This window comes from Blastocystis hominis (assembly GCF_000151665.1).
Source record: "Blastocystis hominis, Singapore isolate B (sub-type 7) whole genome shotgun sequence assembly, scaffold_1".
NCBI classification, from domain to species: Eukaryota; class Bigyra; order Opalinata; family Blastocystidae; genus Blastocystis; species Blastocystis hominis.
Window position 1 is genome coordinate 1757149 of NW_013171816.1, and position 20838 is coordinate 1777986.

Here is a 20838-nt window from a genome sequence, read left to right on the forward strand (position 1 = left end):
ACAGACTGGGGTCTCGGCTACTGTCAGGGAATGAACAGCGTAGTGGGCGCTATTATAATTGCACAAATTGACCCAATGTTAAAGGCGTCGTGCTTTGAACAAAAACAAGAGCATTGCAAAATGTCTCCTCGCTTTGCTTTTATTATTGTAGAAATGATCCAGCATCCGTCATTGCTACAACATATGACATTTTCGCTCACATGATACATGCCTTGGATCTTCGTGATTTATGGGGTTTCGGTCTTCCCGCCATTTCATTTTTCACTTTCGCGCTTCGCCACTATCTAGAGTGATAGTAATTATTCCATTTAATTCACAGACAAACAGGGCCTCGAATTCTTCAGCATCTACGAGACATTAACTATGAACTCTCGATTGTGGTCGCTCGCTTGTTCATTCCACTCTTCTCCGATGTTTCTCCACACTCGTTGATTGAGCGTAGTCACTGCCACTGCATGTCGTGTTTCACTGCTGGAGCCTGCTTTTTGCCACGGGATTTTCGGCAGTTTTTCGTGTCACCACCGCGCTGCTGCTCCAATTCGAAGAGAACATTCTGCTCTGCGACAGCACGAACTTTTCGGAACTGATGAACTCGATGGGATCGGCGTATCTGCGAAAAGAGAGCGAGGTCGCTGCGTTTTACCGAAAGCTGAGCGAGTTGTCGATGGTAAAATCACTTCGATTCGCTGAACTCAAGATAAACGAATCCTCTCTGCAGACATTGCGTGCTTCCTTTCTCGAAAAGCAGCAAAGCCAATCGGCTGCCACGGTGCAGCATCTCCAAACGATCGATGAAGACATTCAAAGCATTCAAAACCGAATTCGATCGCTGTTTTCCTACATGACAGGCCTTCTTTCCTCCATTCAAAGCGACATTCAGCTGCGCCAGCGCTTTGTGTCGGAGCTGATCAACCTCCAGACCATCAAAACCTATTTGGCGTTGGATTACGACACGATTGAAAGCGCGTTGGGCCATCGAATCAACGCGAAGCAATCGAAACTCAAGGCGATTTCGGGGAAGTGGCTTTCGTTCGGGTTTTTGGCGGAGGAACGAAGAAAAGAAGAGGAAGAACGAGAGCGATTGGAGCTGAAGTTGCGATCGGTGTCGTACGAACTCACAGAGAACTCAAGGCGAATCAAAGAAGCCGATCTGACGATTCAGCAAATGGTGAAACGAATCGATTTGGAGATTGCAGGTAGGAAGAAAAAGAGAGGAAAGGTGAGGGATAGAATTGGAAGACTGCAATTTGCAGCGTGTTTCGTTTCAGAATCAGCTGTCGCAGCTCTACAAAGAACGATCCAAAGTGAATAAGTGTGATGGAATGTGATGAATGGGATTGTTACAAACACGACAATTGAATGTAAAGGTACAAGTGCATTTCCCAAACACGATTTCCTTGTTTTGAACTTTGAGAATGCCATCAAGAAGATGCAATGTCCACTTGGTTTGGCTGTGTCGGACTCTACAATCACATTATGCGAACAATCGAAAACGTTGTAAAACGCGATAAAATAAGTGAAGTGGTCGATTCCTCGACGAACTGATTCTTTAGCATTTCGTTTTCTTTCTTGGATACGAACTCCTGCACTCGTTTCAACGGATCCTCCACGGCTCGATGGAGAGGAATGGAAGGTTTTGGTGTTTTGGCGGGTTTTGTGCTTTCTTCAGGTTTCTTTTCCAGAGGTGGATTTTTTGTGGTGATTGCTTTTTTTGGATGGGAAAGAGAGGTGAGAGAGGTGAGAGAGGTGAGAGAGGTGAGAGAGGTGAGAGAGGTGAGAGAGGTGAGAGAGGTGAGAGAAATGGCTTTGTGTTTTTGAAGGGAAATTGGCTTTGTTAAGGATGTTAAAGAAAAGAAAGGGTTCAGGGAGGACTGGATGGGAGGTTTGGATTGAGAAAAGGGTGGTGAAGATGTACGCTTTGTTGTTGTTGTTTTTATTGTTTTTATTGTTTTTGTTGTTGTTGCTCCCCATGTTGTTCCCCCTGTTGTTCCCCCTGTTGTTCCCCCTGTTGTTCCCCCTGATGATCCACCTGCTGATCCCCCTGACGAGGAGGAAACTTGAACAACTGGCTTCTTGGCAACAATAATAGGAGGTAACGATTCTTCGCTTGAAGACTCGTCTTCACTGGATGAATAGGAATCGTATTCCTCATCTTCTTGCCCATCCATCTAAAAGTCATTGAATCGTTGCAAAGATACTTGAGGAATTGACTTTTGAAACTAGAATGTCACCATTCACTCACAATCCTACATTAAAAAACACGGGAGACAGATTCGAAGTGGTTCCAGGGAGATTTAAAGCCATAATATCGCAAGCGAGAATGGTGGGCTGTGTAGAGTTACGTTTGGTTTTCTTCTTTTTCTACCCTTCAGATATTTTGAAATATAACATACCTTTGCTTGTTCCGCCTCATCAGGTTGCCCACTCCTTTCTTTCTCTTCAAAACTGAGATTCAGAGTGCTGCCTGCCAAGGCTGTATACTCTTCCATCCAGCGGTTTTGAATCTCGCTAATGACAGAACTCTCCAATCCACTATGATCTTCTGCAATGGAATTGACAACGTCCTTCACCACTGCAGAATAGATGGACTGCACCACACTCTGCATTCCCTCAAAATGTATCTCACAAACACTCCACAAACACCCTGACTACAGCACATGCGCCTTCTGCAGATACCTATACTTATTCTACGCTCGCACCTCCCCCGCTGCCCTACATAGGACACCGCCATCACGACGGCGATGGCGATCACCAGCAGCACGAACGGCACAATCCACCTTCCGCTGTTTCTCTTCACCTCGTTGGTCATTCTCGAGTTCACCGTATCCTCCAAGAACTTCAGCCGCGCCTCCAGATCGACCGACAGCGTGTTCTGCACCTTGTTCTTCAGCGACGCTTCCAGCTCCGCGATTCGCTCCTCCGACACATCGCCGCGCTGCTTCAGCTTCTTTATCATGTTGTTCAGCGAGTCATCCACCGCTACCCCTCATTCCCCGCGGGAAATACCTACCCACCAGCGTGTGCTCTACCTCTCGCTTCAGCTTGTCCACCTCCAACTCCTGCGTCTGCTGCAGCCGCTCCATCAGCGCCACGACTCCGCGCTCCGTCGCGGTCAGCTGGCTCATCTCCACGCCGTTCTCCTCCAGCAGCTCGCGCAGCGCCCTGCGGTCCGACGCCGCGATCCGGTCGCTCGGATTCGACACCGCGATCCGGTCCGGGTCCCCCTCGCCTTCCACGGTTTCCACCGACAGGATGTCGTGGTTGTCCGCCAGCTGCCCGGTCGTGGCGCTGATCCCGATGGTCGCTTTGCGCCACCAACCCGCGGGTAAATCGATATGCTCGTGGATGCAGATGTGGTAGTTCCCCGTGTTTTTCTCGTCGATCGCCACGCGCACCATCCCGGTGATCTCCGAGTAGCCGATCTTCACCACCGCGTAGTTGTCCACCTAGAATCAAAATGGAGAAACGGGGAAACGGAGAAGTCTTGGCGTTTCTCGTGGAAGCGGTAGCGGGCGTAGCAGCCGGTGTGGTCTTTGTCTTGGATGAAGGCTCCCGTGTTGCCGTCGCCGACGTAGAGAGCGATATCGCGGTGGTAGCGAGCGAACTGATGATTACCAATTTGGGTGAGAGTACTTCCTTGTTCTTAAAAGTGGAGAAGGCAATTGCGAATCCCTGGAACACATCGTCCACTCCGAACATCTTTCCCTACAAGTCAGGACGATTTTGATAGGGGACGTGACGAGGGCGCTGGGTTTGGGTGAAGAAGACAGCAAAACCGTCACCAAAGAGATTGGCACCCTGTTTGTCACATAAAAGTACGACTCAAACTTGTCCACTAATTCGGAATTTAATTGTCGTAACCCATTCGGCATTCGTAAACGTCTTTCTGCTCCAGCAGTATCCGTTCTTACTTTGGCGATCGGGAGTCAGACGGACGAAATACTCATTGATCACCGCATCTCCTCTGCATTCCCAATTTTCGATATAACGATGACCTAAGGAATCGCTCTAGCGGCCAAAATGCGTACCTGACGAATCATACGTTGTAAAGGGAGCGGTAAACGATAACTGATAATTCCCATTAATGGCGACCACGCAGACTAACAAAACAGCGTACACGAAAGCTCCTTTGCACTTCATTTTGTCGTTTCTTGAGTCATTTTCTGTTTTCCAATTTCCGCGGTTTTTTCAACAAACAGCATTATTATTATTATAATTATTCCTGTAAACTCTCTCCGAACGCTCTTTCATATTCGTCGATATCAAAATCCTCCCCCACATCGGCCGCGTCCGCTGGATCCACTACATCTCGCAATCCTCTCCCTCTCCCACGATTCAAGTCTGTTTCGAACGATCGCAGCATGCTTTCGAGTTCTCTCGCTTCGCTGTGCAATTCTCCTTCCTTTCCCTCCTCCCCTTCCTCCGCTTCTTCCTCCGCTTCCGCCTCCTCCTCCTCCTCGGTACCTTCGCCGCCTCGCTCGTCTGCATCGAAATTCCGCTCCATTCGTACGCTGCTCGCGTCGTCGCATAATTTCCTGCCACAGCGGCGAGTTTTCGCGGAGAATCTCATTCTCGATGTCATCATCCACGATATCGATCGGCGCTGCATTTCTTCGCGTTACTCTCCCCCTCCACACCCTACACGTCCATCGGCAGGAAGTCGAGCACGACATGAAAATCACTCGGCATCTCCATCGACAGATCGCACTCATTTCCTTCCAAATCCAATTTAAACAGCTTCACAAATCCAATTCCGAACTGAAAACGGAACAGCGTCGTCAGAGTCTCGTTCTCCCGCAGATGGCGACATCGCACAAACACGTTCCCCTAAACCCTCATTTCCCCGCGGCAACCGCACCAACAACGGGACGTCCGGCTTGAACACGATCGTCTCATTCGTCTTCACCGGGCTGACCGTGCCGCGCGTGCGACTTCCCTTTCGATACGACCTCCACACGATTTTCTGCTGATTGTACACCTAACTCGAAGATCCCCGCGGGACCGACCTCGATCACGGGGCAGCACGCGCCGCCCTCGATGGCCGGCAGCGACGACAGCGTGATACGCGACAGTTTCAACGCGATGGGGGGCGGAAACTCCCCGTTCATGATGGACTCGAAGTAGTCGAGAAAGCGCAGCTGGGAGGGCAGCATGGCTTCGGAGGGCAGATTCCGCCGTGTCAGACACATGGTGAGCGCTTCGTGCGTGCTGGAGAGCCAGCCTTCCCAGCGGATGAAGGCGGCGGTGATCAGCATGGCGCGTCCGGCACCGGTGAAATCGTGCACCACCGCGGTGTTGGCGGGGTCTTCGGCGAGGTAGGTCTCCATATCGAGGAGGATGTGGAAGAGAAGGCCGAGCGAGGGGGCGGAATAGCCGGTGAAATTGTAATGGGACACCTGGGGGAGAGCGAGGGAGAGGAAAGAAGGATACGCTGCTGTTGAAGAGGAGATCATCGTATTCCTCTTCGGTGAGGTTGAAAAGACGGTAATGTTTGGAATGGCGAGTTTCGAGATAGTAGGCGATCGCTTCCCGATTGTTGACGTGTCCTTCGAGTTTCCGCGTTTTCGGGATCCCCGGAAAGCCCATCACTACAAAGAAGGGATTCCTCGAACAGAAAACCGATTATATTTGACGTAATATAGGTGCAATCTTCGGGAGGTTTCATAATATTCTCACTGATATATGCATTGGTACGTTTACTCACTACGCTCGTAAATCATTCAGATCTGTTACAATCATTACCAACATCTTGAATCGATTGCGCAGTCTAACACTTCAAACCCACTCTTTTAGCTACCTCTTGAATCACAGAATTCGCAGCCGAAAGAAGCTGACCAGCAGATTCCTTCGCTGACCGCAGCCAGTTTGACCACATAATGACGCAGGTAATACAAAGAAGAACAAAAAATGCTGCTGATTTTGGGACTGCATAACAAACAACTTCACACATTTCAACCTATTTTACTCTTTCAACAGATCGTTCACTTGCTCTTCAATCAGGTCGCGCAGTTCCAAATGCTCCAGCCATTCCTTCGGAATGCTCTCTACACCGTTCGCAGCTCCCACAATGTATCCCGCGATGGCGCCCGTCGAATCGCTATCTCCCGAGTGGTTTACAGCGTCCAGCAAGGCCTGGCGTGTATCCGTGGAGTTCAGCAGCGACGACCACAGCCCAATCGCTAATGCCTCCTCTGCAACCCAGCCCTCGCCCAGCTTTATAAAAGCGTCACATCCTCGTTCTTTTAAGCGTGCTGTCTCCACTGCGCGCTTCAAATAAGGCACCAGCTGTTTGCACTCTGGCTTGGTTTCGATGAATTCAATCATGCTGTTTGCGGCTTTTTCGAGGGGCTCGCCGTCCAAAAGGAGCCGAAGAAGCACGCATAAAGCACCACCAGAGGTCCAGCCAAGAATGTGACCGTGCGTAAGTGCGGAGGAGTCACAACCCAACATGTAAGCCTCCTCGAGGGTTTTGGCGTATATTGCGATAGGCGCCACGCGCATCACAGTTCCACAGCCCTTACTATCGTTCGCTGGGTGATCTGGAGTGAAGAATGTACCTTCAGCAAGAGCAGTTAAGCACGTTCTTCCGGGACATCGTGAAGCCGTTAGCGGTTTATTCTTACCGTTCTTTGTTAGCTCGTCGTTCTTCAATTCATCAATGTTGTAGGGAGCATTTTTGAGAAACTGATCTGAATGCAGTTGACTTCTGCTCCAGCGCAAATAAGATTTATGGATTTCCACAAGAGTATCGTGATAATCACACTTTTTCTTTCTGGCATTCAATAAGCCTTCAGCAGTGTACACCGACATCTGAGTATCGTCTGTGATCAATGCACTGCCGTTACTCAGGACCATATGTGTTAATCCCGTCGGTCCATACTTCGCTCTTATATTACTTATGCTCATAAACTCAATTATTCCGCCCAGTGCATCACCGCAGGCTCCAGCCAGTAAACAACCCTTCGCTCTAGAAAGCATACACGAAAAAAATAAAAAAAGTACTCTTCTTTCAGAAAAAATGGTAAAACCTAGTTATGGAGTTCAAATTTTGTTACCCCTCTTTCTTTCATGCACTGCATACAATATTGTTAGAAGAGCGATTGGAGAAGCCGCTCCTGCTTTGATCGAGACTGGCTTCTTCGAGCGCTCTGACTATGCTATGATCAACACCGTCTCTTTTATATTATATGGGTTGAGCAAGTTTTTCACCAGTCACCTTGTAAAGGGTAACTACTTCCTTTTGTATTCCTGGATAAGCACCGTTGTTTGCGTGCTCACATTCTTATGCGGAATCACTTGTTCGGCTGTGTATCCGAGTTTTCACCTGTTCTTCGTTTTGTGGTCCACAAACTACATTTTCATTGGCTCCTTGTGGCCTATAATCTGTATCATCATCAAACAGTGGATTCCCGATCATTGTAGTGGGTTGTTCGTTTGATTCCCTCTAGTGCGTGGGCTATACTGGTCCGTGATCTGCTGTTGCAGTTCGGTTGGTACGATTATATGTAATACTCTATCCCGAACTGTGAGTGGTGATCCAAAGCAGATATACTTCCTTTCCAGCTTCCTCGTTCTTCTCTCCCTCTCCTCCCTCTATTATCTCTTTCCCAAGGACGAAAAGAGCAATGTTCGCTTCGCTTCTCTTCTCTTCTCTCATCTAGACTTCCGATTCCAGCGACTCATCGCAGGACTACTCTAGTTTTACCTCTATTTCCTTTCCTGATATCCTCTCCATCATTCTCATCCTGCTCTCTGTTCTCCTCGTAATTCTTTATTATTATTACTCCATTTCTCACTCTCCAGAGTACTTTCAACCAGCGCCTTATTTCCGACTGGGGTTTGCTCATGTTCCCCAAGATCGTTCGCAACGAAGCCATTGCCGCCAAAAGCGCTTCCGCGATTAGCTTCATCGAGATCGGCGGGATTCTCGGCACTCTCTGGTGTGGCTGGTTTACCGACGCCTACATGGTGAGTCGGTCGATGATCTGCAGCGTCAGCTCCATCGCCGCGGGCTTGTGCGTCTCCGCGCTGAGCACCGCCGAGAAGGAGCGTTTGTTCGAAGGCGCGTGCTTCCTGCTGGGCTTCTTTTTGTACATTCCCTACTCGTTCAGCGAACTGATTGCATTGGAAAGCGTGGACAGTCGCTACACGAACTTCATGATCAGCATGAACGGGCTGATGTCCCCGCTGGGAAGCGTGTTTTCTGGAATTCCGGTGAATCGGATGATCGAGCGAATGGGGTGGAGGTTCCTCCCTCGGTTCCTGCTGTACATGTTCGTTACGTTTGCTTTGTTGCTGTGGTTCAATTCGATTGTGCGGAGAGTGGGAAAGGACAGCAAGGAGATTTGTGATGTTTGTTCGAACTAACAGAAAACGATTTGATTTCGCGATAGATCGCTTCAGCGCATTGCGAAAACTCGCCGCCCAGGCGTTTTAGCAGATTGGGATAGAGCTGGCTGCGATCGATGGAGTCTATGGCTTATTCCGCCGCATTGTGAAGACTGTTAAACAGCAGATCGTCCACATGATCGATGTGCACCGGAATAAACTGCTGCAGTGCGATCCACGAATGCATTGCTTCAACTCTGCAGTGAAGGAGCCATTCATTTGGTTGTGAGTGAGTTTATTGTTGTTTAATTCAACTCATTTCAAGTTTCAATTCAAGTTTCAATTCAAGTTTCAATTCAAGTTTCAATTCAAGTTTCAATTCAAGTTTCGATTTCAATTCATTTCAATTAAGTTTCAATTTCAATATTGATGATGATGATGATTCTGTGAAAAGGATATGAATAGAGTGAGAGCGAGGCCACACACATCGGAATACTCTTCATCGTCCCGCACGAGCGCGACAGATCCAAGCACACTCGCTCATACTCATCCGTCGCCAGCAATCCGTTCGATTCTTCCACGAATTCCATTTCATTCCGCGTCGATTCGCTCACATTCCCCAGCGACGCCAGCACGATTCGATTCGAATTCTCCTCCATCTCCCCCAAAATCGGGTGTTGCGAACTGTACCGATCGTACACCGAATCCCACTGTTTCCACGATTCCAAAGACCGCAGTGGTGGTAGAGGGTTCTCCGTTTCCACCTTGGTTCCACGCATTTCGCTCTCCAGTTCTGGAGGCAAAACCGAGACGCGACGACGCGAACCGATCTGGGCATTGCCCGGCGATGCCGGGATTTCCTGCTTCTGAAGCTGCGCGGCGTGTTTGATCAGCAAGTGTTTGGATTCGAAGAGTTCTCTGGAGTCGGGGAACACGCTACGGTCGATCGAGAGAAGATGATCTACTCCATGGGGTGGACGACGGGATACACGCTCTGCTGAGGGTCCAGCAAGTATTTCTAGAGAGAATGCAGGAAGAGGAATACGAGGAAGGCGGGATAGTGGGCGTTCTCGAAGCCTTCTCGCTCGGGACAGACGGAATCGAGCAGAACGAGGGCTGGGTGAGCTAATAGAACGCAGCCCTTGTAGGATGATTGATTGGGGGGAAGAAGAGTGGGGTTGAGACGATCATAAAACTCACGGACTAGGAATGAACAAAGAAAAGGAGTTGTATCTTCACGGGGTGCAGGGAGAGATGGCTCTGCGAAATAGTCCTTGTTCTTTGCGTGGTTTAGTTGGTGATTGAGATAATCTGTGAGTCGGAGAAGGATGTTAATATTCCTGTTTGTTAGGAGACATGATAAAAACGACGATTCTTCACTTGAGAAGTCGGCGTCTTCCTCCGCCTTCTTTTTGATGAACGCTGTAAGCGATGTTCCAAACGTATAAACTGGCCGATCTCTAGATATTACAAAATAAAAAGAAAAACTACTGAAGGAACTCGCTAAGCAGAGTTTGACAACCAGTGAGTTCTTTCTGATTTCCATTCTTGATTTTGCGATAATAATAGACGAGAGAATCTTGAGTCAACAAACACTTTCAAATGAATGCAGCAAACACGATCTCTACCTTAAGCACAGGCTCCTTGTCAAACAATGCAGCCTTCTTGAGGAGTGAGTAATAGATCCCTCTTGCGAGGTTTGAATACATGATTCAAACAAACAATACACCTTAATTGACGGTTCAAACTATCACTCCGACTTCTACTCCTTCCCCGAAGAGGTGTCGAGTTGGGGCTTGTATTGGGGCTTGAATTAGGGCTGGGACTGGGGCTAGGGCTAGGGCTTCGGCTACGATTCCAACTTGGACTTCTGCTTCTGCTTCGATTTCGATATCGATTGTGGCTTTGGTTTTGATATTGGTATTGACTTTGGTTCTGATTCTGATTCTGGTTAGGGTTTTGGCTTTGGCTTTGGTTTTGGTTTTGGTTTCGACTCCGATTGGCAATCGCACCTCCCTCCTGGCTTTCACCCGTTATGCTTCGCCTCCTCTTTCCTCCTCGCACAGGAGAAGACGTTCGGCTAGTCGATGACGCAGAATCGCTGGAGGATGCGCGATGATCGAAATAGTATTCCACGAAGAACTTTCTTCCCTTGAGGGTCTATTCTCATCGAATTCGTCGAAGCCTACGCCTCCTTTCAGCTGAGAGAACGCAGATTCGCAATCCGAAGAGGACTTGAAAGTGAGGACAGCGCTCTTCCGATCAGGCTTGTTGGCGGATGTGAAAAACTTGAGTGAGTATTCGGATTTGATTTGTAAAAGTTCTTTGCGAAAAGTCTCTTCCGATAAATCGACTGGAACGTTGTGAAGACGAATGGAGGTCGGTGCTCCTTTTTCTTCTTTGGGTGACGATTTGGATGGGCTAGGATCCTTGAAATAGGGGAGCTGCAGCTTATAGAGAAAATGCTTGAGATCTTGACTGATTGGCACAACTCGTAGACTTTTATCGTCAAGAATCTGGGAAAATTGAAACACCAATGTCCTACTCTGCCATTCATATTGAGAGCGAAATCAACGGACTGCTCATTTTGAAAAAAGACAACTGCAGTATCTTGAGCTTCTCCAGATTGTTGATTCCGAATTACCTAGCGTATAGAGCCCGCAGAGAACACGGTACATTACAATGCGCAATTTCACCACATTCACGGAACAAATCATACAATTCGGTGTCTCCATATCGGTAGGGAATGCCTATTAATTCACGGATCGTCTCCAAATATACCGAACGCAACCACCCCCAGCTTTTCCATTTCAAAAAAGATTTGTGCATAGCAAACAAACAAACAAATCACCAAGCAAACAAACGTACTGTTCAACAAACAAAAGAGTCCAAAAGAACCTCCCGCTTACGAATTATTCTCTCTTGGCAGCAGCCTCGGCACGAGCCTGACGGGCAGCAAAGTTGTTGGGACCCACTCTCTTCGCGCCAGGAGCCAACACAACGTTTACATATCTGCGGTTGTACTGCTCTCGCTTCTACCACTCACATCGACCTCCATTCCCCTACCTTAGCACGACCCACGTGGGACTTCGCCTTCTCCTGCTTGTCGACCTTGGGAGTCTGGTTCTTCACCTTTCCGGCACGAGTCAGAGAACCGTGCACCTTACCACCTCCACGCAGACGGAGCACCAAGTGCAGGGTCGACTCCTTCTGAATGTTGTAGTCAGAGAGGGTGCGGCCATCCTCAAGCTGCTTTCCAGCGAAAATCAGACGCTGCTGATCTGGGGGAATTCCCTCCTTGTCCTGAATCTTAGCCTTCACGTTCTCGATCGTATCGGAGGACTCGACGTCGAGAGTAATAGTCTTTCCTGCAAATTACAAAAACCCACGACGCAGCCTTACCAGTAAGAGTCTTGACGAAAATTTGCATTGTAAGCCTATTTGTAACCTCAACAGCACTACTTCTTACTTCTTTCGAACGATTATGAGATTACCATATTTCTTAATACGGGACAAGCTTTAACATATGGCCCAATTAGGGTTGTCCCGATTATTGCTCTATTCTATTTCTCCTTGATTACTGATTTTACAATAGATTTAACACACCAGAGTCATAGTAGGGTGTTTGAAGAAACAGGATTAGGAGCGTTTTGATCTAATTACAATGATACACAGATAGAGAAGAACAAGAAGGCAGAAAAAGACCAGGAATATCATAGAGCGCTTTTTCAAATTGTCTCTTGGAAGGAGCTGCATCACTTGGCCGTGGTTCTGGCCTCCAATTACGTAGCTCGGCTATCCATCAATCTCTGCAAACAGCTCAATTTACCGTGGATTCTTCTTCTTCGAGCCGAATATTCATTTTCCTTGATTCGTCAGGTAGCCAAAAATAATTGTAATTGAACACAATTTCTGAGCCCCGCGGTTATTCCGTTATTCTCTAGGTGATGTAAAATAGGCTATTATTCAAGATGCCGCGTACTATTGTTGATGTTGATCTCACGAATCCCCAGTTTTCTGGTTTTCTGATGAAGCAGAGTGAGGATCTTTCAGGATTTAGTGAGTGGCGTAGGTATGTGGTTGAAGACATGGAGAAAGCGATTCTTTATTCTGAAGGGTAATAAACTTTATTTTTCCAAGGGAACGAGAGTAATTTGGCTGTTTTGGGGCATTCACAATGGTAGGAGCCGCCACATGGAGTGATTGATTTGTCGAGATGCCAGACAGTAAAATCAGCCGATGAAAAGACACATAAGAAGTACTTTTTTTGTTTGTTGTTAGTTTATGTATAGGCATAGCATTGAAGTCTCGACGACAGAGCAGACGTATTATATGTATGCCTCATCGGAGAAGGATAAGGACGAGTGGATCGGTGCAATTGGCCGGTACATGAACTTGTTGTTCCTGACCCCTAGTGCTATTGTCCAGGCAACGATTGCGGAACACGACTAATCTCTGTACTTTTGTCAATGTTTGTTGAAAACAATTCCAGCGAGCCGACTCTCTTTCGTTACCACGCAAAGTCTCCTTCGCTCTTCGGTATGTCCACCATTTCCGGCATTATCATCGGAGCAGGTACCGGCGAATTCTGCGATTGTCCTGGTTTGGGAGGTAGCGGTTTTCCTGGCGGCGTTGGCAGAGGACGTGCCGGTTTCCCTGGTTTCTCCGGTCTCTCCGGTCTTTCTGGTCTCTCCGGTCTCGGCGGTAGTGGCTTTCCTGGAGGCGTAGGCAACGGACGCGATGGTTTCGCGGGCAAAGTATCCTGTCCGGGAACTCCAGGCAACGGTTTCCCCGGTTTTCCTGGTCTCTCAGGTCTCTCAGGTCTCTCAGGTCTCTCAGGTCGCTCAGGTCGCTCAGGTCGCTGCGGCTTGGCGGGCTTTCCGGGTCTCTGCGGCTTGGCGGGAGCGAATCGAATGAAATCTTCGTCGGCTTCCTGCAGCGCCGCGGCGGTGCGACGCGATCGCGCGATGCTCTGCATCAAATACTCTACATCCCAACCCTTCTCCACACGCACCATCCCGCGCCACCTGCATCTCCTCGCTCGTCAGCCCCTTGAAGGTCAAAAAGATCGACTACATCCGAGGGTTTCTCCGTTTCTACCGTGCTTTTCCCGTCCATTCCCTCCAACCGCACTATCGCGTCGCTCTTCCCGTCCTGCATTCGGCTCAAAACCCCGTCCAAAGGCAGCACGCCCTCCCCCAGCACCTCGCCCTTCCCCGTTTCCACACTTACCCGCAGTCCCGCCAGCACGGAAATGCCCATGGGACCGTCGCCCATTCGCTGGTTCTCGCCCCAATTCATCGGATTGGTCCGGAGATCACGTGTCACGAACTCCTCGCCTTCCACCTCCTGCTGGAAATTGTCCAGTCCCGTGACTCGCACATGGGTCGGTCTATCCCTCACGCCCCGCGGTTATCTCCACGCCAGCGACTTGCCTCCCTCCCAGTCATTCACGCAGACCTGCAATCCCGCGAAGTCTCCATACGCCACTCCATTGGGCGCCAGCGCTTCTAGTCCTCACCGAATTCGATCGAACTCCACCGGACACAATTCCGTACCCGAAGAACTTCCATCGAAGCAGCTCGCACAGCTGTTTCAACTCGTGCTTGTCCAGATCCAGCAGCGCGCACTCGTCGATCGTCCAGATTTCCTCGCTGCTTCCATTCAGAATCGCTCCCTTCGGAATGAAACGCTCGCCCGCACTCTCTATTTCTGGAGTTCCACGTTTCCACCCTACCGTCGATTCCCAGATCAAACTCGTTATCGTCTTCCGCGGGAATACGCTCCTTTCCGCTGCGAGCTGTGCCGTCCAATAGGATTCGGAACTGTTTCCGCGGTTTTTCGGGATTCCAAATGCGTTTATTCGCGGCACACGTCAAGCCTCCGAAGAGCTCCGAAATGAGATCGATAATCGCGGGAGTCGCCTTCTGGAGGGGCAGTTGATGGTGATTGACCCACGCGAACATGCGCTGGTCAAACTGCTTCGCTGCCTCGCTTTGCTGCTCGTCCATCTTCGATGAAACGCCCGTCCAAAACCGACCTGCACGTAGGTGGCGTAAGAATCGCGGGAAAGAACCCACAACAGCGAGTCATCGGCGATCTTCACAGTGTAGTTGCAGATTCCCGCGGGAAGCAGATACTCGGTTCCGAACGAAGTTCCCGGACCCAGAGACGCGATGATGACATCTTCGCCTACCTGTCAATCCTCCCGCGGTTTTCGCACCCTCCACCTCCATCGAAATATTCACCTTTCCCGCGATTATGTAAAACGCTGCCGCCAAATCGGCTCCAGGCGAAGCCAGCACTTTCCCGCGGTTCTTGCACACGGTTTTGAGCTGTGTGCGAAGCAGAGCGATCTACGCCTCACAAAGGGTAGAAACGTAGAAACGGCGTTCTGGTCGAAATCGCTAATGAGCCCATCGAGAATGGAGAGCAACGCCGTGATGGACTGTCCCTTCAGCAGGCGTTTCAGCGACATGGCGAGGAGCGGCGCGGTGGTCTGCATCTGCTTCAGCGCGTGGTCCGAGAGCGTCAACGCGACGCAGTCGGTCAGCGCGATGGCGGAGTAATAGCAGGCTTCCTGAAGAATGGCTTCGCCGCCGAGCCAGTCTCCCTTCTGCATCACGCCGATCTCATAAGCCTCGTTGACGCACTGAATGGACCCGCGCACCAGCACCATCAGCGACGCATTGGACGTGTCGCCCTCGCGCAGAAGCACCGTGTTCGAGCGAATCAGCGAGAAGGAGAAGAATCGGAGAAGCGTGGACACGTCCGATTCGCTGATTGGACGGAGCTTCCCGCGGGAATTCACGCAGAAACGGAAAAAGAGGCAGCGACTGATGTTCGAGAGAGCCGTTGCGGAGTCCACCGCGGGAATCAGCTGATTGTGAGGAGTGGAGCGAAAAGGGACCATTTTGGGAATGGGACATTTCTGAGCAGATGGTCCCATTCGAAGCAAAACGGCGCCAGCAACGGGGAAATGGTCGGAATCGCCGATTCGACGAACTGCGTCATATCTACAGAATTAAAAAAAATATAAAGGAGATTTGTGGAATTACTGGTACACAAAAACACGTGCATCGGGAACAGAATCGGTTCGCACTAAGATTCGGTCCGTGTATCTAGGGAATAGTGTTCCGAAACCCCCACGAAGGTGTTCGCTGTGTGTTGTCCCCCTTCATTCTCCACTCATAAGAATTCGCCACACGCGTCAAATCCGAGTAATCTCCAGGGTTGCCCAGATCGCCTTTCTATGATTCAGGAATTCCAAAAATAAAGCCTACGTATTTTTTATAGGTTGGAGCAAAGGAAGGAAGGTCCAATTCCTGGAATCCAGGGAAGGAAACGCCCATCGAAAGAGAGGGAAGAAGTTGGTCATTGTCAAGAAGAGCGGCTTGCGATTCTTTGTTGTGCAATCCCACGAAATTGTGAATGTGCTGAAGACACTAGTTGTTATACGCTCTAACAAGAAATCGAACTGTTTCAGGATCCATGGTGATTCGATAATTCAAGTCACCCATTAAAAACACAATTCCAGAGTCGTCGCTTTTTACAAATGCATCCACAAGCGCTCTACCCATCATCAATCAACCCCACTCCTTTCTCCTACACGGCATCCGCATTTCGCTTCTCCAGCTTCGACACTCCGTTCTGATCCGAAGCCAAATGGCAGCAAATGAAATCGATGTGGGTATTGTCCGAGAGCGAGTCATTCCACGAGTTTACATTGAGCGGACAACGAATGTGCACGCCGCCCTTATTTCCCGCTCGCGTGATGACCAAGTTCGCGCCTAAAGCGAGCGATTTGGTGGTGATGTCGTGGAAGGGAATGAGTCCGCATTGAATCAAATCGATTTTCACGAAAAGCTGCATGGAAAACAAACAGAAGAGCAATACAATCAGCGCGATGTAGCCGTGGAAACCCACCTCGCGGCGCGTGCTTCCTACTTTCTCCGTGATCGACACGTAGTCGCTTCCGATCACGCCGTTAATTCGGGTTTCGAGCTCAGGGAGGTCTGAATTGGAGGAACAACGCAGAAGGGATACGCATGCATTCTTCGACGCCGACAGCGATCAAATCGAAGAAATGAGGGATCCATTCTTCGATGTTGTAGGGAGGCTCGCATTCGCCCATGTTCCAGGTACCTGTCCACACGTTGAGAGACTGGGAGTGAGTGGGAAAGAGAGCAAAAGAAAACGAATGTATCGCCTTTGTCGCCTTTCAGATTGCGAAGAAGCGACGGGGTGAGCTTCGCGGAGAGCTGCTGCTGGGCTGCTGCGTGGTGTTTTGCAAGATCCGCTGGCTATGGGCAATTAGAACGAACAAGCAAAAAGTAAACTCGTCGGGTCTGGGGAGTAATGCCAATGCCAGGAGTTGTATAGTCGTCTTCGTCAATACAAGGGAAATCTCTTCCCTCCTCTCCCAAAAACTAGAATCAACGAAAAAAGAATAGGAAAACCTCGATGTTCGACTCAATTGCGTAAAACCAGTCACTGAAGTCAGAATCCAACACAGCTTCAAACTCGAAGTAGCGATCTTCATTTTCATTGTAGAGGTAAAACCGTTTCTGAATCTGCTCATCCTGATTTACAGAACATCCAAACAAGTTAATGCAAGCCTAAATGAAAGGAAAAAAGGGGTTTTACAATAGCATTGCTATCACCGGGGTTTTCATAGATAACCAAGCGATCCGGAAGTAAAACGGCACATCGTTTAGAATAGCTACTAGACCGAGCTCCCTTTTTCAATAAAAAACCACTTTTCACAACAGGTTCTTCAAAAGTGGGGACTGAGCGGTGGCTATCCATTGAAATCAAGAGAAACCAAAATACAGTCTCCGGTGACGCAGGCAAACATACTGGGGCATCTCGGCTCCCCTTCGCTTCAGGAACTGTCTTTTGCAGGTGCAACCCTTATGAATGCACTCCATATACACTAGTTCATCGGAATTGGACATTCTTACAGTATATGGCAAGATAATAATGATCTGTTCTTGCTTTCTAAGTTTGTGTGATATGGTATTTTGTGGAAAAATGATAGTAATATAATTGCTATTCCATTTTGGAACGGAACCAAGGGTATTAAAAGGCATTTTGAGTTACCATCTTTTGTACCCTTAGAAAAGGAAATAATAATAATAATAATAATAATAATATTATTATTATTAGTACTATGGTATACAGTACAAAAAGTGATTAGATCTGATATAGAAAAAGAAAAATGGCAAAAGTTGAGAGAGAGGGCTTTTTACAATTCTACAGAAAACCTTCCAGATCCATACCAAGATTTTACCAATATTTGTAGCTAATGTATACTACGTAAGCAGTGAATTTGCTATTAATAAACAAATGAATAAAAACGTAGAAAGAGTGTGGATATTTTCCCATTATCATACAGTGTGATGTTCTCCCTGAAGATACATAAAATATCACAGTTCTATTCCACTACCACACAATAAAATGAAAATTCACGATTCTTGATAACAGTCCTTGAAGAAAACCCTGCTTTCGCTTTATTCTTATACCCGCACAGTTCTTTACCTCACGAATGCAATACTCACACACTTCTCCAATAGGTACATATCGCTATTCTGCAAACGGATAACCACATTAATATCCCTTCATCTCATTAGAAAAATAAAAATAAAGCAATGCCTCAATGCCAGAAACCTAGGTATGATACGAACAATGTGAAAAAGTATTTCTATTCTTGTTCAGCATGGGAAATATCTTATCGGATGGATCAATAAGGGATGGCGACATGAACGCTATATGGAAAATAACGCAAGATAAGGCTTTTGACTTTAACGATCCGATCTGGACAGAAGTCTTCGAAGTAAAGGGCTATCTGCAGTCCATAAGTAAGTCCCACCTCCATACAATCACCACGAATTGGAGTCGAGAAATGAGTAGGAAGAAACAGCATTCTAACTAAATTTCTAGAGAAAAATACCGTTACCACGCACAATTTCGGTACTTTCATTCAACATATGAGTCAAGTTGTAATTGTAGTTCCTCGAAGACTATTGAAGTTTGTTTCTGTATTTCTACAGCGTTGATGTGATATCTAGAACGATGACTATCTGGATAACGTCCAGAAAGCTACAAATGCTCTTTTTCTTGCTCGCTGCTTCCTGAACACCTTTATGAAGGAGTGCACAGATGAGGAGCTGCTGGAAATCTTCGAAGTTCCAAAGATCTCCGATGCCATCATCACTCCCTCCAATTATTCTCGCGGTTGCTGCCTATTCGCCTCCTCACTCCTAGCAACTCTTATTCGTACATATGGGAAGACGTCCTACACACTCATTGAAACGGTGGTGGATGTAATCGTGTCGCATTCCCCCCAGCAGCAAACCAACAAACTCTACATGGAAGCTATGGGCGTTCTTATCACCTTATTCTCTCGAATGCTCCGAAACGTACCTCTGCTCTCTCCCTATCTGATTTCCAGAACGACATCGACCACGCCATTTCCGCGGTTTCTCCCTACTATTCTCCCTACTTCTTTTTGGACCTTCTATTCATTTGTTCCGGAATGCCCCTCATCGCTGAAACTCCCGCTACGAGACGGAAAGACGTCCCCCACTGGTCCGCCGTGCTGATCATGTCGCTGCTTCGCCGCATGTGTCAAAACGACGTAGACAAGCTCGACTCCGCGATGTAGTTTCTCCGTTTCCCCATTTAGAAGCAGATATGCGTCGGACATCCAGTCGCATTCCATTTTACTCTATCCGTTCCAATTGTTCGGGCTTCTTTTGCCGTCCTCCACCCTCCCCAACATCCGATCGCCTTCTGCAACGCGTTGCCAATTGCTTCTCAATCTCCTGCTTTGCGTGAACAGCACGACCCAAAACCCGTTCGAGCTCGCGTTGAACCGAATGGCGTCGCGCTTTGGCGGAGAGTAAACGATAGAAATAAGCGAAATACGGATATGCAGAACGAGGAAGCGGAAGAAGAGTGCTACATTTCGTTTGAGGAGCTGTACGAATTGATTTGTCGCGATCTTCAAGAGCCTCCCGTGTAAATACTGAAAAGGAGTGTGACATAGATCGATTCTGTTCTATCATCTGATCCACAAAGTTCCCTCCTTTTTGGAGTTTATTATCTCCAAATCGGAGTATGCCTTTCTTCCCAGCTTTTGCAGTTTGAATGGAGAGAAGGGTTGAAGCGTAGGATTGCTGTATCGATCGAATCAGTTGGGCGATGAACAGTTGTACTTGTTCTTAACGATTCTGCTTGCGTTTTCGCAGGTATTTCTTGTCTTGTTTGTTCATTTGCGAAGAACACTTCATTCATGAATTGTCTTTTCTCGCTCTCTGCTTCGTCGTCCGCTGATTATTCCTTCTTCACCGATCGAACCGACGAGGGAACCTGGTCAGTCGGCTGTCTAATCATAGTTCTGCTGATCCGTCTGCTTACAAAGCACATCCATCAAACGAACGTACACGACGAATCCTTTCGATGTTGTTCCAGGACTTCTATCTCCTCTCGTCGATTATGGCCGTTCTTTGCAACATGCTTCAGCAAGCCGTCGATCTCGACATGTCGGGCATTTCTCGCTTCGCTCATAGATAGATATACTTCGAGAAAACTCGTCGAGTTGCTTCTGTATCTGAATCGACGCTTCCAGCTCCTGAAGGTCCAACTCGAAACCCTTCCAGAAGACGAGTTAATCAATAAGTATAGCAATCCGATGAAGTGTAATGTAATGTAGTACTTCGGAAGTCTTTTCGTTCTATCTCGATGCCATTGCATCATTCCTCACTTCAGAGCGACCTTCGCTTAACGTTTGCTTTGTCTATGCTGGTTTCTCTGCTTCACACGCAGATCTACGAATTGCTCCGCCAGTACACTGCAGTCCGCACGATAACACAACATCCAGAGTTTAATCAGGTTACGACGATGATAATGATGGTTCTGGACTATTTAAACAACGCTTTGGAAGTGAATTCCGAATCCAAAAGCGTGGAAAAGCAAATCGTAGGTGGAAAATGAGGGAATGAAATGTAGTATTTCAATTATGATGCAGTTTTGGAGAAGTTGAAAGATGAAGTGAAGACATGGAGCTTTATGTATCGGAAAGGAAGTGCAAAATATGAGTTCGAAGATAGCAACTCTGCAACGTTCTTCTTGAGCTATTCCTGGAGTTTGCTGAAACGGTATGCCAGCGATCTTGAGTTTGTAAATTAGAGTATCGAAAGATGTTTGTTCTCGAGGCCTATCCTAAACCATTTTTGTAGAAAGTGAAACTACTTTTGTAGACGTGAAATTAGCAGAAATTATGAATCCACAACCAATCGACCGAGAATATGGCGATGCCTCAAAATGAATGAATTCTATGTGACATAGAATTCCATTGATCTCAGCTAACGTGTCATACCTCTAATTCAAAAAACGAATTTGATTCCTTTTCAATACTTATCATGTTAGTACGCTCAATATAGTGAATGGTGCTTGAAGTTAGAGGCAATAGAATACAGTAGCATGATTATGATCTAAGGGCCGTTG

The 20838-nt window shown here is 47.9% G+C and overlaps 12 protein-coding genes; 5 read left to right on the forward strand and 7 right to left on the reverse strand.

Annotated features, from left to right (window-relative positions):
* Positions 1-200: 200 nt before the first annotated feature.
* Positions 201-1328, forward strand: GSBLH_T00006215001 (uncharacterized protein; the record flags this gene model as incomplete). Its single annotated transcript, XM_013039548.1, has 4 exons — positions 201-289; positions 320-413; positions 443-1196; positions 1231-1328. The coding sequence occupies 4 exons, from the start codon at positions 201-203 to the stop codon at positions 1326-1328; spliced, it is 1035 nt and encodes a 344-aa protein (XP_012895002.1).
* A 1641-nt stretch (positions 1329-2969) lies between these two features.
* GSBLH_T00001189001 (uncharacterized protein) lies at positions 2970-4140 on the reverse strand (the record flags this gene model as incomplete). Its single annotated transcript, XM_013039549.1, has 6 exons — positions 2970-3446; positions 3476-3604; positions 3634-3705; positions 3736-3798; positions 3829-3995; positions 4029-4140. 6 exons carry the CDS (start codon positions 4138-4140, stop codon positions 2970-2972), a joined length of 1020 nt encoding a protein of 339 aa, XP_012895003.1.
* A 498-nt stretch (positions 4141-4638) lies between these two features.
* GSBLH_T00006216001 (uncharacterized protein) lies at positions 4639-5665 on the reverse strand (the record flags this gene model as incomplete). Its single annotated transcript, XM_013039550.1, has 5 exons — positions 4639-4827; positions 4859-4978; positions 5007-5396; positions 5431-5588; positions 5620-5665. The coding sequence occupies 5 exons, from the start codon at positions 5663-5665 to the stop codon at positions 4639-4641; spliced, it is 903 nt and encodes a 300-aa protein (XP_012895004.1).
* A 276-nt stretch (positions 5666-5941) lies between these two features.
* On the reverse strand, positions 5942-6978 carry GSBLH_T00001190001 (uncharacterized protein; the record flags this gene model as incomplete). XM_013039551.1 has 1 exon in its annotated part: positions 5942-6978. The coding sequence occupies one exon, from the start codon at positions 6976-6978 to the stop codon at positions 5962-5964; it is 1017 nt and encodes a 338-aa protein (XP_012895005.1). The 3' UTR covers positions 5942-5961.
* A 61-nt stretch (positions 6979-7039) lies between these two features.
* Positions 7040-8090, forward strand: GSBLH_T00001191001 (uncharacterized protein). XM_013039552.1 has 4 exons: positions 7040-7418; positions 7449-7627; positions 7662-7763; positions 7806-8090. Exons 1-4 carry the CDS (start codon positions 7160-7162, stop codon positions 7902-7904), a joined length of 639 nt encoding a protein of 212 aa, XP_012895006.1. The 5' UTR covers positions 7040-7159; the 3' UTR covers positions 7905-8090.
* A 645-nt stretch (positions 8091-8735) lies between these two features.
* Positions 8736-10037, reverse strand: GSBLH_T00001192001 (uncharacterized protein; the record flags this gene model as incomplete). Its single annotated transcript, XM_013039553.1, has 6 exons — positions 8736-9264; positions 9294-9346; positions 9374-9668; positions 9699-9788; positions 9820-9923; positions 9957-10037. The coding sequence occupies 6 exons, from the start codon at positions 10035-10037 to the stop codon at positions 8736-8738; spliced, it is 1152 nt and encodes a 383-aa protein (XP_012895007.1).
* A 1176-nt stretch (positions 10038-11213) lies between these two features.
* GSBLH_T00001193001 (uncharacterized protein) lies at positions 11214-11773 on the reverse strand. XM_013039554.1 has 3 exons: positions 11731-11773; positions 11395-11696; positions 11214-11363 (listed from the first exon to the last, which is right to left on the reverse strand). The coding sequence occupies exons 1-3, from the start codon at positions 11756-11758 to the stop codon at positions 11241-11243; spliced, it is 453 nt and encodes a 150-aa protein (XP_012895008.1). The 5' UTR covers positions 11759-11773; the 3' UTR covers positions 11214-11240.
* Positions 11774-12289: 516 nt separating this feature from the next.
* On the forward strand, positions 12290-12794 carry GSBLH_T00001194001 (uncharacterized protein). XM_013039555.1 has 4 exons: positions 12290-12477; positions 12513-12586; positions 12621-12713; positions 12744-12794. Exons 1-4 carry the CDS (start codon positions 12403-12405, stop codon positions 12778-12780), a joined length of 279 nt encoding a protein of 92 aa, XP_012895009.1. The 5' UTR covers positions 12290-12402; the 3' UTR covers positions 12781-12794.
* A 23-nt stretch (positions 12795-12817) lies between these two features.
* On the reverse strand, positions 12818-13629 carry GSBLH_T00001195001 (uncharacterized protein; the record flags this gene model as incomplete). XM_013039556.1 has 3 exons in its annotated part: positions 12818-13314; positions 13343-13400; positions 13429-13629. The coding sequence occupies 3 exons, from the start codon at positions 13627-13629 to the stop codon at positions 12839-12841; spliced, it is 735 nt and encodes a 244-aa protein (XP_012895010.1). The 3' UTR covers positions 12818-12838.
* A 958-nt stretch (positions 13630-14587) lies between these two features.
* On the reverse strand, positions 14588-16462 carry GSBLH_T00006217001 (uncharacterized protein; the record flags this gene model as incomplete). The annotated part of the gene is made up of 7 exons (XM_013039557.1): positions 14588-15344; positions 15387-15449; positions 15478-15578; positions 15612-15773; positions 15807-15900; positions 15938-16343; positions 16375-16462. 7 exons carry the CDS (start codon positions 16460-16462, stop codon positions 14588-14590), a joined length of 1671 nt encoding a protein of 556 aa, XP_012895011.1.
* A 1567-nt stretch (positions 16463-18029) lies between these two features.
* Positions 18030-18994, forward strand: GSBLH_T00001196001 (uncharacterized protein; the record flags this gene model as incomplete). XM_013039558.1 has 5 exons in its annotated part: positions 18030-18236; positions 18273-18368; positions 18399-18564; positions 18595-18749; positions 18782-18994. Exons 2-5 carry the CDS (start codon positions 18318-18320, stop codon positions 18992-18994), a joined length of 585 nt encoding a protein of 194 aa, XP_012895012.1. The 5' UTR covers positions 18030-18236; positions 18273-18317.
* A 1247-nt stretch (positions 18995-20241) lies between these two features.
* GSBLH_T00001197001 (uncharacterized protein) lies at positions 20242-20520 on the forward strand (the record flags this gene model as incomplete). Its single annotated transcript, XM_013039559.1, has 2 exons — positions 20242-20310; positions 20341-20520. 2 exons carry the CDS (start codon positions 20242-20244, stop codon positions 20518-20520), a joined length of 249 nt encoding a protein of 82 aa, XP_012895013.1.
* Between the last annotated feature and the right edge of the window lie 318 nt (positions 20521-20838).